Raw genomic sequence first — 18166 nt, 5'->3', positions numbered from 1 at the left:
CTTATACTTTTGTACTGTGCTGCTGCTGCACAAATGGAAAGAGAAAGAAGTGGAAATTATCTCTGGTCTAAAATGTTTATCACTGATCATCTAAAACCCACATTTGACTAACAACTTCTTCTCACTACAACCATCGGCCAATATATACAGAAACCTTAGAGTCCACACCACGTGGTTCAGGAACAGTTATTATCCTACATCAATCAGGCTCCAGAACCATTGTGGATAACTTCATTAAGCAATACTCTGAACTAATTCTATGACCTACAAACTGTCCTTTAAACAACTCGTGCTTTCAGTATTTTTTATTTGCTCAGTTTTTCTTTTTTTGCACACTTTTTCAGATAGTTTTTCATAAAATGTTATTCTATTATTTTCCTGTAAGTGCTGACAAGAAAATGAACCTCAGGCTCTTGAACCAAAGAGGGTAACTTCGCTCAACTTCATTGAAGTGTTCCCACAACCATTGGACTCACTTTCAAGGACTCTTCATCTCATGTTCTCGATATTTATTGTGTATTTATTATTATTTCATCTTTTCTTTTTTGTATTTGCATTTTCTCCTCTTCCACACTCTGGTTGTACACCCTAGTTGGGCAGTCTCTCATTGATTCTGTTATGATTATTTTACAGATTTATTGAGTAAGTCTGCAAGAAAATGAATCCCGACTGTGTACTGTAACATATATGTACGTTGATAGTACATTAACTTTGAACAAAGGTAATAATTATGATTTATTTGACATATCTGCAGGAACGCTAATTGATAGCCTACCAACACATTGGGATGACATGCAAAATTTACAAAGTAAATCTGTGGAGCTCCAACAGAATTCCAAAGAATATCAGGATGTAGCACAATCATTCAAAGCAACTGTTGCGCAGCGTCAGATTGTAAAGGTATGTCAAATTAATTATCATGAGCCCATTTGTACTTCATAACCTTGTAACTTAACAAGGAGAGATCTAATATGTTTTCAGCGTATCAAAGCAGTTGGGCTTGGGTCTGAGAATGAGAAACAACCCAAGGCTTGCCTGATTTAAGCCCCAGGCCAGATTGAAAAGGTCAGTGTGTTGGGGCTGGAGGTGAGGGATGAGCCTGTGTTCAGCTCACTACTCCACCAGGTTTACTCATCTCTGTGCTCAGCTGAGGCTGTGGCCTGAAACTAACGAGCTCCTAGATCGGCTGTGACTGGCTTCATGGCTGTGGAATCACTTTAGTGAACTTCACTTCTGGGTATCATTTGTTTACTTTTATTGTTTGCACGATTTCTTTCTTTTCTGCAGAATGGGTGTTTAATGGTGTTTTGTTTAACGAGTTCCATTGGGTTTCTTTGATTTGTGGCTGCCTGTCCCAATAGAGTCATAGAAAGGCACAGTACAGAAACAGGCCTTCAACCCCCCCCCACCCCCAAAACAATTTAAGCTGCCTACTCCCATTGACCTTGCACAAGGAGCATAGCCCGCCATACCCCTACCATCCATGTACCTATCCAAACTTCGTTTAAACATTAACACTGAGCTCACATGCACCACTTGTGCTGGCAACTCATACAACACTCTCACAACCTTCTGAGAGAAGAAGTTTCCTCTCAGTTTCCCGTTAAACTGTTCACCTTTTACCCTTAACCCATGACCTCTGATTGTATCTTCACCCAACCTCAGTGGAAAAAGTCTGCTTGCATTTAACCTATCTATACCTCTCATAATATTGTATACCTTGATCAAATCTCCCCTCAATCTTCTGCATTCCAAGGAATAAAGTCCACACGGATTCAATCTTTCCTTATAACTCAGGTCCTGGCAACATCCTTGCAAATTTTCTCTGTACTCTTTCAACCTTATTTATATATTTTTTGTAGGTATTTGACCAAAACTGCACACAATACTTCAAATTAGGCCTCACCAACATCTTATGCGATTTCAACATAGCATATTAATAATAAGTACTTTATTGATTCCGTGGAAAATTATTTTGTTACAGTAGCAGCATTTAAAATGCAGCAATAATAAATATATTAACTAATAAAGTACTGAATAATAATATAAGCAATAATTTACTAATGTGCAATAATAATGAACAAAATAACAAAGCAGAGACTATTGTACTATGATGTGTGTTCTTCTGTCGCGCAGTGATTGACTGTTGTATGTACTTATCGCATTTGGTAGGAAAGGTTTTCTGTAATGATCCTTGTGACAGCAGAGCTGAATGAGTCTGTTTGAAAGGGTGATCCGCTGCTTATTCTGTAGGTCATGGAGAGAATCTGTCTGATTGTCCGTAACGGATAACAGTTTGTTTAGTGATCTCCTCTCCATCACTAACTCAGAAGAGTCCAAGTTGTAGCCAAGGATGGATCCAGCCATTCTTACGAGTTTATTTAGTCTTTTTGCATCACCAGCACTGCTGCGGCTCCACCAACATAAAGCAGCAAAGAAGACTGCACTCACTACAACAGACTGGTAAAAGATCTCCAACATCCTGCTGCACATATTGAAGGATCTCAGTTTCCTTTGAAAGTAGTCTGCTCATCCCCTCTTGTAAACAGTCTTGGTGCTGGTTTTCCAGTTTTCCAGTCAAGTCTGTTGTCAAGGTGAACACCCAAGTATTTGTACTCCTCCACTATCGCAATAACTTCTCCCAGAATAGGTACAGGACTCGTCACAGTCCTCTTCCTCCTAAAATCAATCACCATCTCCCTGGTTTTGGCCACATTCAGGAGCAGGTGATTCCTCCTGCTCCACTCCACAAACTTGCCCACCAGTCTTCTATACTTCAACTCCTGCTCATCTCTGCTACATTTAACTACTGCAGAGTCATCAGAGAACTTCTGTAAGTGGCAAGACTCAGATTTGTACTGAAAGTCTGAGGTGTACATTGTGGAGACAGGACAGTCCCTGGTGGTGCTCCAGTGCCACTCTCCACCATCTCAGACGGAGAACTACCCCGCTGTACAAACTGGGGTCTATCTGTCAGGTAGTCAGTAATCCAGGAGATAGTGGATTTGTTTACACCCATCCTTTGCAGCTTCACTCCTTGCTCAGAAGAAGTGGCTGGATTGTATTGAAGGCACAAGAGAAATCAAAAAAGTGATTCTCACAATGCCACCAGCATCATCCAGGTGGGAGTGAGCTCTCTGCAACAGGTAGACGATGGCCTCATCACTCCCACATCAGGTTGGTAGGCAAGCTGTAGAGGGTCCAATGAAGATCTCATCTGCGGTCTATGGTAAGTCAGGACCAGCCTCTTCAGTATCTTCATTACATGACATGTGAGGGCAATTGGTCTGTAGTCAGTAAGTCCAGATGAAGTCACCTTCTTGGGTACAGGAAACAAGCAGTAAGTCTTTCATAGCACCATATATTTTCCTGACTCAGACTCAGATTGTAAAGATGCTGCAAAATACCAGACATCTGGCTCACACAGGCCTTCAGTACCCTGAGCTGATACCATCGGGTCCAGCAGACTTGCCTTGATGTAGTCTCTCCAGCTGTCTCTTACCCTGACCTGCAGTCAGTCAGGTGGGGGAGGGTGGTCATCCCCATGGAGGCAGGAGACTCCAAAGTTGGGGGGTTCGGAACACAAGTACTCACCAGAGGGGAGGGAGGGATGGAGGGAACAGGCTTTGGGGGCAGGGAAGGTGTGTGTTTTGGGCAGGTGGGGGGGGGACAGCAGGAGGTCCCATGCTGAACCTGTTGAGAAACAACTTCAATTCATTGGCCCTATCCATGCAGCTCTCAATCTTCCTTTCCTTAACCTCGAAGCCAGTGATCTGCTCCATGCCCGACCACACATCCCTTATTCTATTCTGCTGGAGCTTGTACTCCAGCTTCCTCTTGTAGGATTCTTTGCACTCCCTCAGCCTCACCCTCAGTTCACTCTGTACTCAGTACTTGTCTGTATTCAGATCTGAAGGCTTTCTTCTCATATTCAAAAGTTCTTTCAGGTCACTGCTGATTCAGGGCTTGCAGCATAGTCTGTGGTGTTCTCACAGAATTTGATGTAGTCTGTGATACAATCAGTCATTTTGTTAATATCCTCCCTGTGTGGTGCACATAACACAACCCAGTCCGTCCTCTCAAAGCACTCCTGCAGTGCCTCATGAACACCCTGAGTCCACCTCTTTACAATCCTTGTTGACCCAGGCTGCCGCTGGACAAGAGGCACGTACCTGGGTGTCAGCAGGACCGGCTTGTGATCAGATCTGTCGAGTGGGGGAAGGACAGTGGCACTGTCTGCGTCCTTTACACTCACGTACAGAATGTCCACTGTTCTGCTGTCTTGTGTAGGGCAGCGGCACTTCTGCATCATTTACGTTCGCAAACAGAAGGTCCAGTGTTTTTCTGTTCCGTGTAGGGCAGCTGACATATTGATAAAACCTTGGTATTGTTGCCTCGAGAGAAACATGATCAAAATCCCCAGTAACAGCCACAAATGTATTGGGATATTGAGTCTGTACTCTAGCAACAGTCGAAAGAATAGCAACACACGCTAGATTTACGTCAGCCGAGGGTTGAATGTAAACAACAGCTAAAATGGTAGTTGAGAATTCTCGAGGCAAATAATATGATCGTATCCCAATGGCGAAGAGCTCGGTCCAGTCTACATAAATGTTCCTTTACGGTAACATTGTCGCGATTACACCACCTTTTATTCACAAAAACTACAATCCCTCTTCTCGCCTTCTTACCGCTCAGTGTAACATCTCTGTCCACTCAGACAGTCTTTTAGCCGGGCATGGGTAGCGTAGTGGTCCAGAAATGTGCATGTAGTCAGGTCTCAGTTAAGCACAAAACTCTGCATTCCCAGTATTCCCTCTGGGTCTTAATCAGTGCACCAAGTTCCACCATCGTATTTCCCAAGGACCTCACGTTTCTCATGGTGATCATGGTGATAGAAGGTTTATATTTCCTCCTCAGCCTTAGCCTCCTCTCCTGACCTTCAGCTTCGGCATAACCTCCTAAGCTCCTGTGAGATCTCAGACCACACTCTGGGCACTGGCATCGGTTTGCATAGTTCAATCAGCTGGTCTCTGGAATAAACACAACCTTCACTCAACCTTCCCTCCAAATGCAAGGTTCCCATCACTAATGGTCACTAACATCTTATACAACTTCAGCATCTCATCTTCTCTACTCAGTACATTGATAAATGAAGGCCAATGCCAAAGGCTTTCTTGACAATCCTAACTACCTGTGACACCACGTCAATGAATTATGGACCTGTATTCCCAGATTCCTTTGTCCTACTGAAGTGCAACGCCTCACACTTGTCTGCACTAAATTCCATCTGCCATTTTTCAGCCTATTTTCCCAGCTGATCCAGATCCTCTGCAAGCCATGGTTGTTTTCCTCGCTGTCCACTACACTCATGATCTTGGTGTCATCTGCAAATATGCTGGTCCAGTTAACCACACCATCATCCAGATCATTGATACAGATGACAAACAACAATGGACCCAGCACCGATCCCTGCAGCACTCCACTAGTCACAGGACTCCAGTCAGAGAGGCAACCATCTACTACCACTCTCTGGCTTCTCCCACAAAGCCAATGTCTAATCCAATTTAATATCTCATCTTGAACACCAAGATGCTGAACCTTTTTGACCAAGTTCCCATGTGGGACCTTATTAAGTACCTTTTTAAAGTCCATGTAGACAACTTCCACTGCCTTGCCTTCATCCATTTTCCTGGTAACTTCTAAAAACTTTATGATTGTTAAGACATGACCTACCATGGACAAAGATGCACTGTTTCCCAAATGCCTTTCATTGCCTAATTTTTTCTAGTGTTCATACTTACCCAGAGTGTGTGCATATCAGGACCTCACTCATTATTAGCATATGATGCCTGTTGTTTTCTTGTCACATTTATGTGAAATCTTTGGTAGTATCCATACTCTGTTACAGTATAGTGACCATTTATCTTAGTTGGACATGTACTAGCTACCGTCGTCTACATTATCAAATCAGGTTTAATTATCATTCAAACCGTACATGGATACAGTCAAAGTGAGACAGCTTTCCTCTGGGGCCAAGGTGCATAGTATACATTCAAAATAGTGAGAGAAGAGAAAACACAAATTATTGCACAAGAAAACGCATGTATAGTCCAGGACCCTGAGTGACATGCAAATTGATGGTACAGCTCCTGGCAATCCAGGTGTGGTTCAGGATCCTCATTTCTGCCTCTAAAGTACGGAGCCCAGTTGTCTTTGGTCTCTTGCATGTCCTCCACCCATCAGGGGTCCAGTGTAGTGCTGTCTTGATGATGGAGTTAGCCTCTCCTCTCATCACATGCCCAATCGATCTCCAACAGTTCCTCATGATGATTGTGTCCGTCACCTCTTGATGACACTGAAGGAGTAGGGCATGGTTGGAGATGTTGGAAACCACTTTTTTAATAACATTTTATAAGATTCATACTTCTTAACAAACTCGTACTTTTCACAGTATGTGGTGGTTCATCCCCACTTGGCAGAAAATGGTATAGCAGCTAAAATTAACGGTTTATCACCTTTCTCATTTTTCATTGGCTAAGTATTAGCGCATTATCCACATTATGTAATTGTTTTAATTATGTAGGCTATTAGCTAGTTTATTCTCTATCTAACAAATTTCTCTTTCTATAAAAGCAATGGATTTTTGGAGACACCATCTTGGCCGCTTGGCTTCTTCTTTATTTCTTTGTCTCCTCATTAATACAGCTCTTAGCATCGATTCTTGGCTCTTTACTTAGTTTGTTTAGTATTTGCATGTTTGTACTCTAAAATAAACTGAAATCTTATAATTAAGAATGCTCGTTATTCCTGACTCCTGAAAGAATCCTAAGGATCAGAAAATAAATGGAGATCCAACAGAGATCTTTCTTGACCAGAAAATACAGAGGGTTTTCCAGAGGCTCATGGTGTGGAATGACAACAGTATGGCAAGGTCACCTACTGTCATGTGCCAGCACTCTGACTCGTACAAGAGTGTGGGCAGAGCACAGCTCTGCTACTGCTTTACCCTGGTGTGGATGCAGTATTTGGTTGATCCTCATATATTAACATCAATAAGCATTCAGACTATCCTAGCACAAACCTTGTATCCTAATCACTAAATACAGATTCTGACCACCAGTCAAGCAAAGTGTACAGTATATACTTAAGATACTTTCTACATAAATGATTGTAAGAGAATTTGGAAAGTTTCTAAGAAATGCAGGTGCTGGAAATCAGCATTTCATGTGATAGGAACAGCATCCTATGTAATAGAAGGTAAGTTTGTTTGAGATTATTTTTGTTGAAACTATAAGCACAATTGACCAAGGAAATTGTGTTAACAGATTGAAAGACTTCAAAACCCATTTCTTTGGAAAAATTATATGATTAAAAAACAACAGCTTGATAACAAAAATCCACCTGGAACTAATAATGAGAGGAACTTATTCCATGGAACTGCATCAGATACACTCAGTTTATTCAGTCGTCATGGATTCAACCAGAGCTATGCTGGAAGGAATGGTATGCAATGAAATATTAATCAAAAGGGCAAATTGCAAATCTGGAAATTGGAATATGGAGAGTATTGGTCAATGAATAGTCAAAAGGGAAAGAAAATATGTTCTGATGTTTATATTTAACCAGAAATGTATTATCATTTAGTTTTGAAATATTTGTCATTATTTTAATCAGCAATATTCTGTAATCTTCTAGATAATTGCTTTCTTTAAGCTGTAAAATACAGTGGTTTGTAAACTAGATTGCAGGAATAAAATGCAAAATGCTTTTCATCTGAGGCACATCACCCTGATTTTAAAATAGTAAGATATTGCTTCCACTCAGCATAGGACCACAAAGTGCACAAACCACTTAATCACCGCAGAAAACTAAACACCAGCTCCTCTGCTCCAAATCTTCCAGTTTCCATTTTTCAAATCATATTTTTGAAAAGTCTTTACAACTGCTTAATCTTGGAATGTTGGAAGCAAATGTTTCTGGTTTGTTTCTTTAAAATGATTAACTTGTTTTCTGTTTGATAAGTGGAAATAGTATTGCTCAATTAAGCAATGTTTAACTTTCTTTTGTAGCCACAATGTATCGGAATGGCACCTATTTTGCCGTAAATGCAAACTATTTTGCTCACAACACTTACTCAAAACCTGACGCGAATGGAATGAAGTACACGTATCATGCCCGAGTACTAACTGGAATCTACTGTCGAGGACAGGGTGGAATGGTCGCACCCCCTTCAAAAAGTCCAAGTGATCCAACAGACTTGTTTGACAGTGTTGTGGATAACACAGTGACTCCTTTCATGTTCATTATTTTCAATGACATTCAAGCTTACCCAGAATATTTAATTACTTTCAAATAACTAAATTATTTCAGATATGAAAACATTATATTGGAATTTAATTTTTCTGTAATTCTTTCATTGAATTCCCCTGTTGAAATCATAACTTTTGAATTTGGGGTCATAATGTTGAACAGCTAATGAAAAGGTTGAGTGTTTCTTGTCAAAGATACACTTTCAATTCCAGATACAGAGGGTAGTTGACTACATTGGTTGATATGAATACAATATCCCTAATGCTAACTTCTTATGATCTCTCTGTATAGATAGAAAGTGCATATCTGTTAGAAATGAATGTTGTAAATGATGAGCACATCTTAAATCAGACAAATATGTACATTGCTCAGAGCACATATGATTATCTATCAACCAGGCCTGTGACCTAGTTACCGCAGAACTGAGAAGACAATAATGAGCCAACCACTTGGATGGGCTTAGGGTCATACAGATACAAATTAAACCAGATACAAATTAAACCAGATACACTTTGACATCTGGGAGATGGAGGGATCTCGGCTAAGTTTTGTCATCAGAGCCACATATGACCTCCTACGCATACCCCAGAACCTGAACCAGTGGTGGGGAGAAGACCCCGCTTGCTCTCCTTTTCAAGCACCTGGATCACTAGGGCACATTTTAACAGGATGCACCATGAACCTCATCCAGGAACAGTACACTTGGCGGCATAACCAAGTTCTCAGACAGCTGGCATCAATCTTGGAACAGAAGCGAATCACCACAAATGCTCTCCCACAAACATCGGCAGGAAATGTCCACATCACACGGTTTGTGCCAGCAGGCCAACCTCCAGAGCACCAGATAACATCTAAAGATATAAGCATTCTGCAGGTTGCTCGGGATTGGAAAATGGACGTGGACTTGGGAAAAAAAGCTTGTGTTTCCCCCAGACATTGCAGCTACAACACTCCGGCCAGACATGGTCCTGTGGTCCACAACAGCCAAGCTGGCATATGTTGTGGAATTGACAGTACCATGGGAAGATGGTGTCGAAGAAGTTTATGAGAGGAAAAAGATCAAGTACTCTGAACTGGCAACTGAAGCTGCCCAGAATGGCTGGAGGACCAAGATTTTCCCTGTAGAAGTGGGATGCAGGGGATTCATTGCTTACATCTACCACCAGTCTATTGAAGAAGATGGGGGTGAGGAGTCACTCCCTCCAACAAGCAATCAAGTCCTTGTCAAACGCAGCGGAAGAAAGCAGCAATTGGATTTGGATTAAAAGGAAAGACAACAACTGGGCTGCAAGATGAAGATAGGAGGGTATGGAACTGAGGGGGTTGTATCTGGGACGCCAGGTAGCACCGTTGAGCCCTCTGGAGACATCGTGGGTTTATCAACGAAATGGCAAAGAAGGAGGGTGCCCACCTGATGACCCCGATGACGTACCTACCCTCCCTCCTTGTCACCACTCCAAACCCACTGCCAACATGGAGAGTGCCAACTTACCATAGGGATCGAACCATCAAGTCCTAGTAGCTCTACTAATCTACTCTACATGCAATCTGCCAGTTTCACAGCTACTGTTTCTGATTGAAGCTTTTTATTAAAGACATATTTAATCATTTGAATTGAAATTTATCAACTGTCATGCTATGATTCGTTTAAAGTAAAAAGCACATGGAAAGGTGACTTACTGACGATAGAGAAAACAAAGGCAGATCTGGATTTTCCACTAAACAACAAGGCAGTACTTCAGAGAATCAATCCCACAACATCTCACACCAGCCTGTCGGTCTATGGCCTCTTGTACTGCCAAATTGAGGCCAGATGTCAATTAGAGGAATAGCACCTCGTATTCCATCTTGGTAATCTCCAAATGATGACATGAACATAATTTCTCCAGCTTCTGGTAACCACTCCTATCTGTCTCAGCCTTTTGTTTTCCCATTCCTACTGGCCGCGTTACCTCTTCTCTTTCTCCTGCCTTTTCAATCTGCCATTGCATACACATTCCTCCCTTCAGTTCTTCGCTCACTTCCTTCCCTTTATTCCACGGTCCACCACCCTTTCCATCTTCAGCCCTTTGTCACTTCCAAGCTTATTACATTGTTCCTAGTCCCTTCACCACCTGCCTATCTTCTGCCTCTCTACTGGATTTACCTATTACATGCCAGCTCTCAGTCCACCCCCTCCCTCCACCCTTCTGTTCTGGCTTCTCCCCTGTTTCTTTCCAGTCCTGAATCTGTAGATGCTGTCTGACCTGCAGTGCCTACTGCATTTTCTGAGTTGCTCCAGATTTCCAGCAGCTACACAGTATTCTTACATCACCACATTAGACTTGTTGATTCAGCCCCTACTGTCTTGAGACTTCAAAAAATAACCTTGCATCTTTAAGAGGAGGGTGTTGAACCTCAATCTGTGCCCCTTTTCTGTTCTCTTCCTTGATAAAAATTCACTCTTGGAAATTGCCAAGCCTATTGTGACCATTGCTTCAATCTGCCCATTTTCAATGTTTTTTTTAGATTTATCCATTAACCAGTTGATTTTCCATAGCATTCTAAAAATGAAAAGGGGAAATTTTTATCATACTAAATTCTTTAAATGTAGTTTATTTTTTATGAATGTTTAAATGATTCATTAATAGGTAATTTTTTTGATTTATTATCTTAACCCAGAAAATAAAGAACTGTGTATTTTCTTATAACTACGTGCACTTTGTTTAAACAGCAATTATTAATCCTTGATGGATGCTTGAATCAATTTATTTGAGTGCATGCCTTACTGTGTATAAATTTCAAGAAACTTGGTAAAACAGTGCAAATATAATCAGTTGTCAATTCAAACATCTCTATTAAACATTACAATTAGGCCACTTGTGCTTCCCAGTTAAGCTTCAGATTATCCTGGGCAAAAAAAAGTTCCACTTGCTTCTAATTTTTTTGGTCTTAATTTTTCAAAATAGTGCTCAAGGCTTCATGCTTCTTGGCTGCAAGGATTGAATTGGGCACAACTTTTTTTTTCCTCAGCCATCTATAGTAAATTTTCTGGCTTATTTGGAGAAATATTCTGAATGGCATTATTAAGTTTATTGATATTTAACTATATACATGTATATAACATATATAACCATATAATGTATGTAGAAACAAGACAATGTTTCTCCGAACCAGGGTGTAAAGCACACTAGAACACGTAACACACAATAAATTATGGAAGTTTCAAAGTACTTTTATTATCAAAGAATTTATAAATTATGAAGATAATGATGTTTAAAGAGGTGGCATTATCTCTACCAAAGTATGCACTTAAACTGCCAGATCAGAGAAATTGTAAAGATTTCGGTCATTTGATTCCACAGCTGAGTGTTTCCTGTTTTCCCTGGACACCATCAGTTGCTGCTTCATCATTCTCTCTCTCTCCCAGATAATCTTTCTTACTGGTGCTCTCTAAATTACCTTGTGATATACCTTGCAGTCGAATGCATACATCCTCCTGATCATTATCTGAGTAGGTGTGAATAAGTAAAGTACCATTATGAAGCAGTGAAATTCATCCCACAGATCAGAATATACAATTGGGAAATAATAGAAAGCAATAAAATTAATTGGAATGTGTGATTACAACAAACATTTTGTACTGTTTGCAATTGTGTCCACTGCTCCTATTGCAGCCTGCTCTACATTGGTGAGACCCGTCATAAGGTGGGGAAATGCCCCATCGAGCATCTCCATTCCATCCACCAAAAGAGGAATTCCTGGTGGCTAAACATTTTAATTTCCATTCCCATTCCCAATCTGTAGTTGTGAACTTCACGATTCAGGACATTTACAAAGACAGATGTGAAAAAAGGGCCTGAAGGATTATTGAGGACCCGAGTCACCCCAACCACAATCTATTCCAGTTGCTACCATCCGGGAAACGGTACCGCAGCAAAAAAACCAGTACCAACAGGCTCTGGGACAGCTCCTTCCACCAGGCCATCAGACTGATTAATTCATGCTGATTTGAGTGTATTTGTATGTTACATTTACTATTCTACTTATTATAAATCACTATGATTGCAAATTGCAGATTTAGACAGAGACGTAAAGATTTTTACTCATGTATGTGAAGGATGTAAGAAATAAAGTCAATTCAATTTTGTGCTGAGACGAGGCCACCCTCAGGGTGGAGGAGCAACACTTTATATTCCGTCAGTGCGTCCTCCCGCCTGATGACATGAATATTGATTTCTCCTTCCTATTTTAAGAAAAAAATCCTTCCCCCTCCCCTCTTCTTCTCTTCCCCACTCTGACTTCTTACCTTTATTTGCCTGCCTGTCAGCCCCTGGGTGCACTCCTCCTCGTTCTCCTATGGTCCACCCTCCTGTCCTATCAACTTCTTTCCTCTCCAGCCCTTTACCTTTCCTACTCACCTGGCTTCACCTGTCACCTTCTATCTCTCTTGCTTCACCTCCTTTACTAACCTACGTACTGCCCCTTACACTGTCTCCTTCCCCTACCCCCTCCTTAAGTCTTCCCCTTCCTTTCCAGTCTTGAAGAAGGGACTTGGCCTGAAATGTCAAGTGTTTGTTCAATTCCTTAGATGCTACCTGAACTGCTGAGCATTTTGTGTGTGTGGCTCTGCATTTCCAGCATCTGCAGACTCTCTCGTATTTATGAATTGAACACGAAGCCACATTGAATCAAATGCTTCTTCACTATTTTCATCTCTGATTGTACCTATACTTTTGCCTTGCAAAGCATTAAGATGCAGATTAATTTTCAATGGCATCTTACCTAGGTGCACTAACATATTCACTTGTGAATGTCCCATCAGCAACAAGCTGAATTCTAGCTTAAAATGAGAAATTGCAGTTCCAGGCCCATTACTGACCTGCTTTCAACATGATCAATATGCACACCAATAAATATCCCGGTTGTAGTTTCCAAATAGAAGACAGGAGCAACCAGTACATTGATGGTAAGTACTGCTGTGGATGTACAGTAAAGAACTGCTGATAACTTGGCGTGCAATTCATCTGAAACCCTGATGCTTTGCCATCTGTTTTACTCAATAATCCAGAATTTAAGCTGGATGGCCAAAGGTGACGTGGGGTGTATGTTTGGAGAGCAGCTGGTATAAGGCTGTGTGTGCTGCTGGAGATGGGCTCTGTTGTGACTGAACAAAGTCATGAGAGACACTGAAGCTGGTGATATAGAACTCTTTATTCAGCAAAACAAGGCATTAAACTGGAGGCACTGTTGGAAGAAGAGATTCTCTGATCCAGTATTACATGATATTTAATATACAAAAGATCAAAGGTGACAGCAGGAGAATTCTATAGTTACAATGTATCTACAATGCTTCCTTTGAATTAAAATTTTCAAACACCACAATCTTCACACTGAACACTCCAGACACCCTAAATGAAGGCTAATCACTGTCATCTCAGAGCTGTATTCATGCATATGCAGACATCTCAGATCAATGTGTAACACACACAAAATGCTGGAGGAACTCAGCAGGCCAGGCAGCATCTATGGAAAAAGTACAGTTGACATAAGCATCAAATAATGAAATGGTATTCAACTTATGGAAATCAATGCATAACCTTGGTGTCATGCTTCTTGGCAGTAACAATAGGACTGCTCCACTCACTATCTGAAGGCTCGATGACTCACAGCTCCAGCTTGGTCCAAATCTCATCCTTCACGGCCCCCACAAGTTGCTCTGGCCCTCTATAGCAGTGTTGGTGTAATAAACCCAGGTCAGGTCTAATCCTGACGGCATGATTCAGGACCTTTGTCAGTCCTGGAACAGCTGAGGAAGATCAGCAAACACCCTTTGCAGCTCCAATGGATGCAGCCATCGAGATGGGAGAGGTCAATTTTCCCAGGCCCCTTAATATTTTCATCAGTGGGGTACTTCATCTGTACAACTATCAACAGAGGCAGAAGAACAACACTTCGACATGGTGTCGTTGCCAGAGTGACTTTCTAGGGCTTTTGGTTCCTTCCTTATACAGACTAGCAGTCAAATCAGGCAGAAATTGTAACCCAGTAATTGCTTTGGTTTTTGCTCAAGTCATGCCAAAATAAGAAACAACACTATCTACTCCTGGAAGAACAGATGGATGTGATTAGCTATTTCCCTTCCTCATGTAACACAGAATTGTGTCAGCTGCTAGTTTCTCCACCATTCCCACTTTCATCAAGACTACTGCAGGGTAATGTAATTGGTGGAAACGTATAGAATTCACAACCACTGACATTGGGTTGGGGTTCACTTTAAGAGGCGGGTCTGACGTGATGAGGTAATTACGTTAAGAACTTTTAGTGTGCTTTGTTTTGAGTTTCTGGTGTTCAATGAGTCGTTACCCTTCTCCCCCAGTAAGTTCTCCACAATGACTCTGACAATCACATGCACCACCGCGTATGAGTTTACTCGTCAATCACAACGACTCTGACAATCACATGCATCACCGCGTATGAGTTTACTTGTCAATCACAACGACTCTGACAATCACATGCATCACCGCGTATGAGTTTACTCGTCAATCACAACGACTCTGTCAATCACATGCATCACCGCGTATGAGTTTACTCGTCAATCACAACGACTCTGTCAATCACATGCATCACCGCGTATGAGTTTACTCGTCAATCACAACGACTCTGTCAATCACATACATCACCGTGTATGAGTTTACTCGTCAATCACAACGACTCTGTCAATCACATGCACCACCGCGTATGAGTTTCTCGACTGCTGGGTGAATTCCCAAACCTCACCAAGCTCACATTCTCCACTACAGTCACAAACATGGGATCGGGCACCACATTTCTACAACTGGCCAGCACTTGTAGACGGGACCCAAAGGCTGAGTTTGCCAGCAAGGAAAGATTTGGCATTGTATGCCAGTCTGGGCTTTGCTCCTCCATACGATCCCTGCCCGATGGTGTGCCCCATGTGGTGATTACCGACGTTTTAACAAGGCCACCACTCCTGTTTGTTACCCAGCCGTGCACATGCATTTCTGAAGCGCTGCTCCTTGACGATGTCTTGGATACCATGGAGTCTAGTACCCAAGATGGCGCTAACTAATTTTAACAACTTTCTGTTGCTTCATTCCGTCCTATGCAGTAGCCCCACCCACACCAGACAGTGATAAGAGGGGTAAACCTGAATGTGTTAACCGGCCCACTACGATTTGGAGGACTCCACTACCATGCTCCTGGCATTATGACGTGTCCATGAGCGTGTCAACATACCTCTGGACGAGCCAGAGCCATCTGCTGTTCTTCCACTTGGACCTGAGCTGGGCAGCTTGTCCGAGCTCCGGACGGGCCCACAATGTCAGCTTCAGTTGGGGTTCACTTTAACAGGTGGGTCTGACTTTGATGTAATTATGTAAAGAACTTTTAGGATGCTTTGTTTTAAGCTTTTGGTGTTCAATAAATGAATTGCTATGGCTTTTCTGAAACATAAAATACCTCCATGGTTTTATTTCTGAAAACCTACACTACAAACTGCAACCAACAATTTACAGGACAATAGTGCAAACAGCCATGAGCAATAAACAACTAGCAGAACGGTCACATGCAGAACAAGGACAGCAGGAAAGACCATTTAACCCATGTTGTGCAGAGACAGTTAAGGTAGTTTTCAATAATCAATGATGAACATCAGGTTCCTATCTGTACTAATCTCTTTCACCAGCACTTAGTCCGTAGTTTACAAAGCCTTATCATTTCAAGGGGTATATGCAGGGGTTTCCAATCTGGGGTCCACGAACTCCTCAGATAATGTAGGGGATCTTGGCATAAAAAGGCAGGGAACCCCTGGTTTATCCAGATGCTGTTGAATAGAGATCCCTCTAAACCTCTATTCTTCATCTCAAAGCTATACCCTTGGGTCTTCAACATTTCTCTTGCCATCTCCAATGAGATCCCATCACCAAGCACATCTTTCTCTCCCCCCCCCCCACTTTCTGCTTTCCACAGGGATCGCTCCCTAGGTGACTCCCTTGTCCATTCATCCCTCCCAACTGATCTCCCTCCTGGCACTTATCCTTGCAAGCGGAACAAGTGCTACACCTGCCCCCCACACCTCCTCCCTCACTACTATTCATGGCCCCAAACAGTCCTTCCAGGTGAGGCGACACTTCACCTGTGAGCCTGTTGAGGAGATATCTGGAGATCCTGGTGTGGCCTCTTGTATATCAGTGAGACCCAACATAGATCGGGAGACTGCTTCGCCAAGAACCTGCGCTCCATCCGTCAGAAAAACCAGGATCTCCTAGTGGCCACCCATTTTAATTCCACTTCCCATTCCCATTCCGACATGTCCATCCATGGCCTCCTCTACTGTTGCTATGAGGCCACACTCAGGTTGGAGGAGCAACACCTTGTAGTCCGTCTGGATAGCCTCCAACCTGATGACATGAACATTGATTTCTCGAACTTCTGGTCATGCCCACCCCACCCCCATTCCCCATTCCCATTTCCCTCTCTCTCCTTGTTTCCTTGCCTGCCCATTGCCCCGCTTTGGTGCTCCTCCCCTCCTTTTTCCCATTGCCTTCTGACCTCTTCTATTAGATTCCCCCTTCTCTGGCCCTGTATCTCTTTCACCAATCAACTTCCCAGCTCTCTACTTCACTCCTCCCCCTTCCCGGTTTCACCTCTCTCCTTGTGTTTCTCCCTTCCCTCCCCCACCTTTTACCCTGACTCCTCATGTTCTTCTCCAATCAAACTGAAGGGTCTCAGCCCGAAACATCAACTATATGCTCTTCCATAGATGCTGCCTGGCCTGCTGAGTTCCTTCCAGCATTTTGTGTGTATTACTTATCTGATACTATATTTTCTCACTATTTACCCTATCTGTCCCTCTCATGAAATTGAACATCCACATCAAGTGCCCTCCCAGCCTTCTCTGATCCAAAGAAAATGAGTTCTCTCTAGTCTCTCCCCGTAACAGAAACATTCCATAAAATCTAGTCTCTCCCCATAACAGAAACATTCCATCCTAGACACATCTTGAATTTTGAATCTTCAGTATCCTGGTGAAGGACCTCTGCAATCTTTCTATTTCAATGATGTGCTGCCCTCCAATTTGTCATTCAGAAGCGCACACAATGTTCCAGTAGTGGCCGAAGACCACTGGCAAGGATGTCAGCAGAGCAGCAACTGGCTGGAATTTCTGGAAGCGTTCACTTCAAGGGGACTAGAACATAAAAGCAAGGGTGTAATGCTGAGGCTTTATAAAGCACCAGTGAGGGCCCACTTGGAGTATTGTGTGCAGTTTTGGGTTTCTTATCTAAGAAAGGATATGCTGACAGTGGAAGGGGTTCAAAGGAGGTTCACAAAAATGATTCCGGGATTGAATGACTTGTCATATGAAAAGTGTTCGATGGCTCTGGGGGTGTACTCACTGGAATTCTGAAGAATAAGGGGTGAACTAATTGAAATGTGTCGAATGTTGAAAGACTCTGATAGAGTGGATGTGGAGAGGATGTTTTCTATGGTGGGAGAGACTCAGAGGACACAGCCTCAGATTAGTGGGGCATCCTTTTAGAACAGAGATAAGGAGGAATTTCTTTAGACAGAGCATGGTGAATCTGTGGAATACATTGCCACAGTAGTGGAGGCCAGACTTCAGTATATTTAACACAGAGGTTGACAGATTCTTGATTACTGGGAGACAGAAGGCAGGAGATTGGGGCTGAGAGGGAAAATGGTTCGGTCTTGATGAACTGGTGGAACAGACTTAATTCCACTCCTACATGGCGGGAGGAGAAGATGGCAGCGCACCTTGCGTGCGCAGCTCTCCGGTGAAAATGATGTCGTATCTGCTAAATAGGGGCCATGGACAATTCTGATTTGATGG

General features: G+C 42.5%; 1 protein-coding gene across 1 annotated transcript in view; it reads left to right on the top strand.

Moving 5' to 3' along the window:
• LOC134348677 (protein mono-ADP-ribosyltransferase PARP14-like) overlaps positions 1-12362 on the top strand; it is a 98732-nt gene extending 86370 nt beyond the window's left edge. The window contains 3 exon segments of the mRNA XM_063052449.1: positions 755-900; positions 7329-7506; positions 8073-12362. Of these exon segments, the coding sequence (XP_062908519.1) occupies positions 755-900; positions 7329-7506; positions 8073-8359 (611 nt within the window). The 3' untranslated portion in view covers positions 8360-12362.
• Positions 12363-18166: the final 5804 nt, after the last annotated feature.

The sequence above is a fragment of the Mobula hypostoma genome, chromosome 6 (assembly GCF_963921235.1).
Source record: "Mobula hypostoma chromosome 6, sMobHyp1.1, whole genome shotgun sequence".
NCBI lineage: Eukaryota > Metazoa > Chordata > Chondrichthyes > Myliobatiformes > Myliobatidae > Mobula > Mobula hypostoma.
The sequence above is the reverse complement of the archived record's forward strand: the minus strand, read 5'-3'. Positions and strand labels throughout refer to the sequence as shown.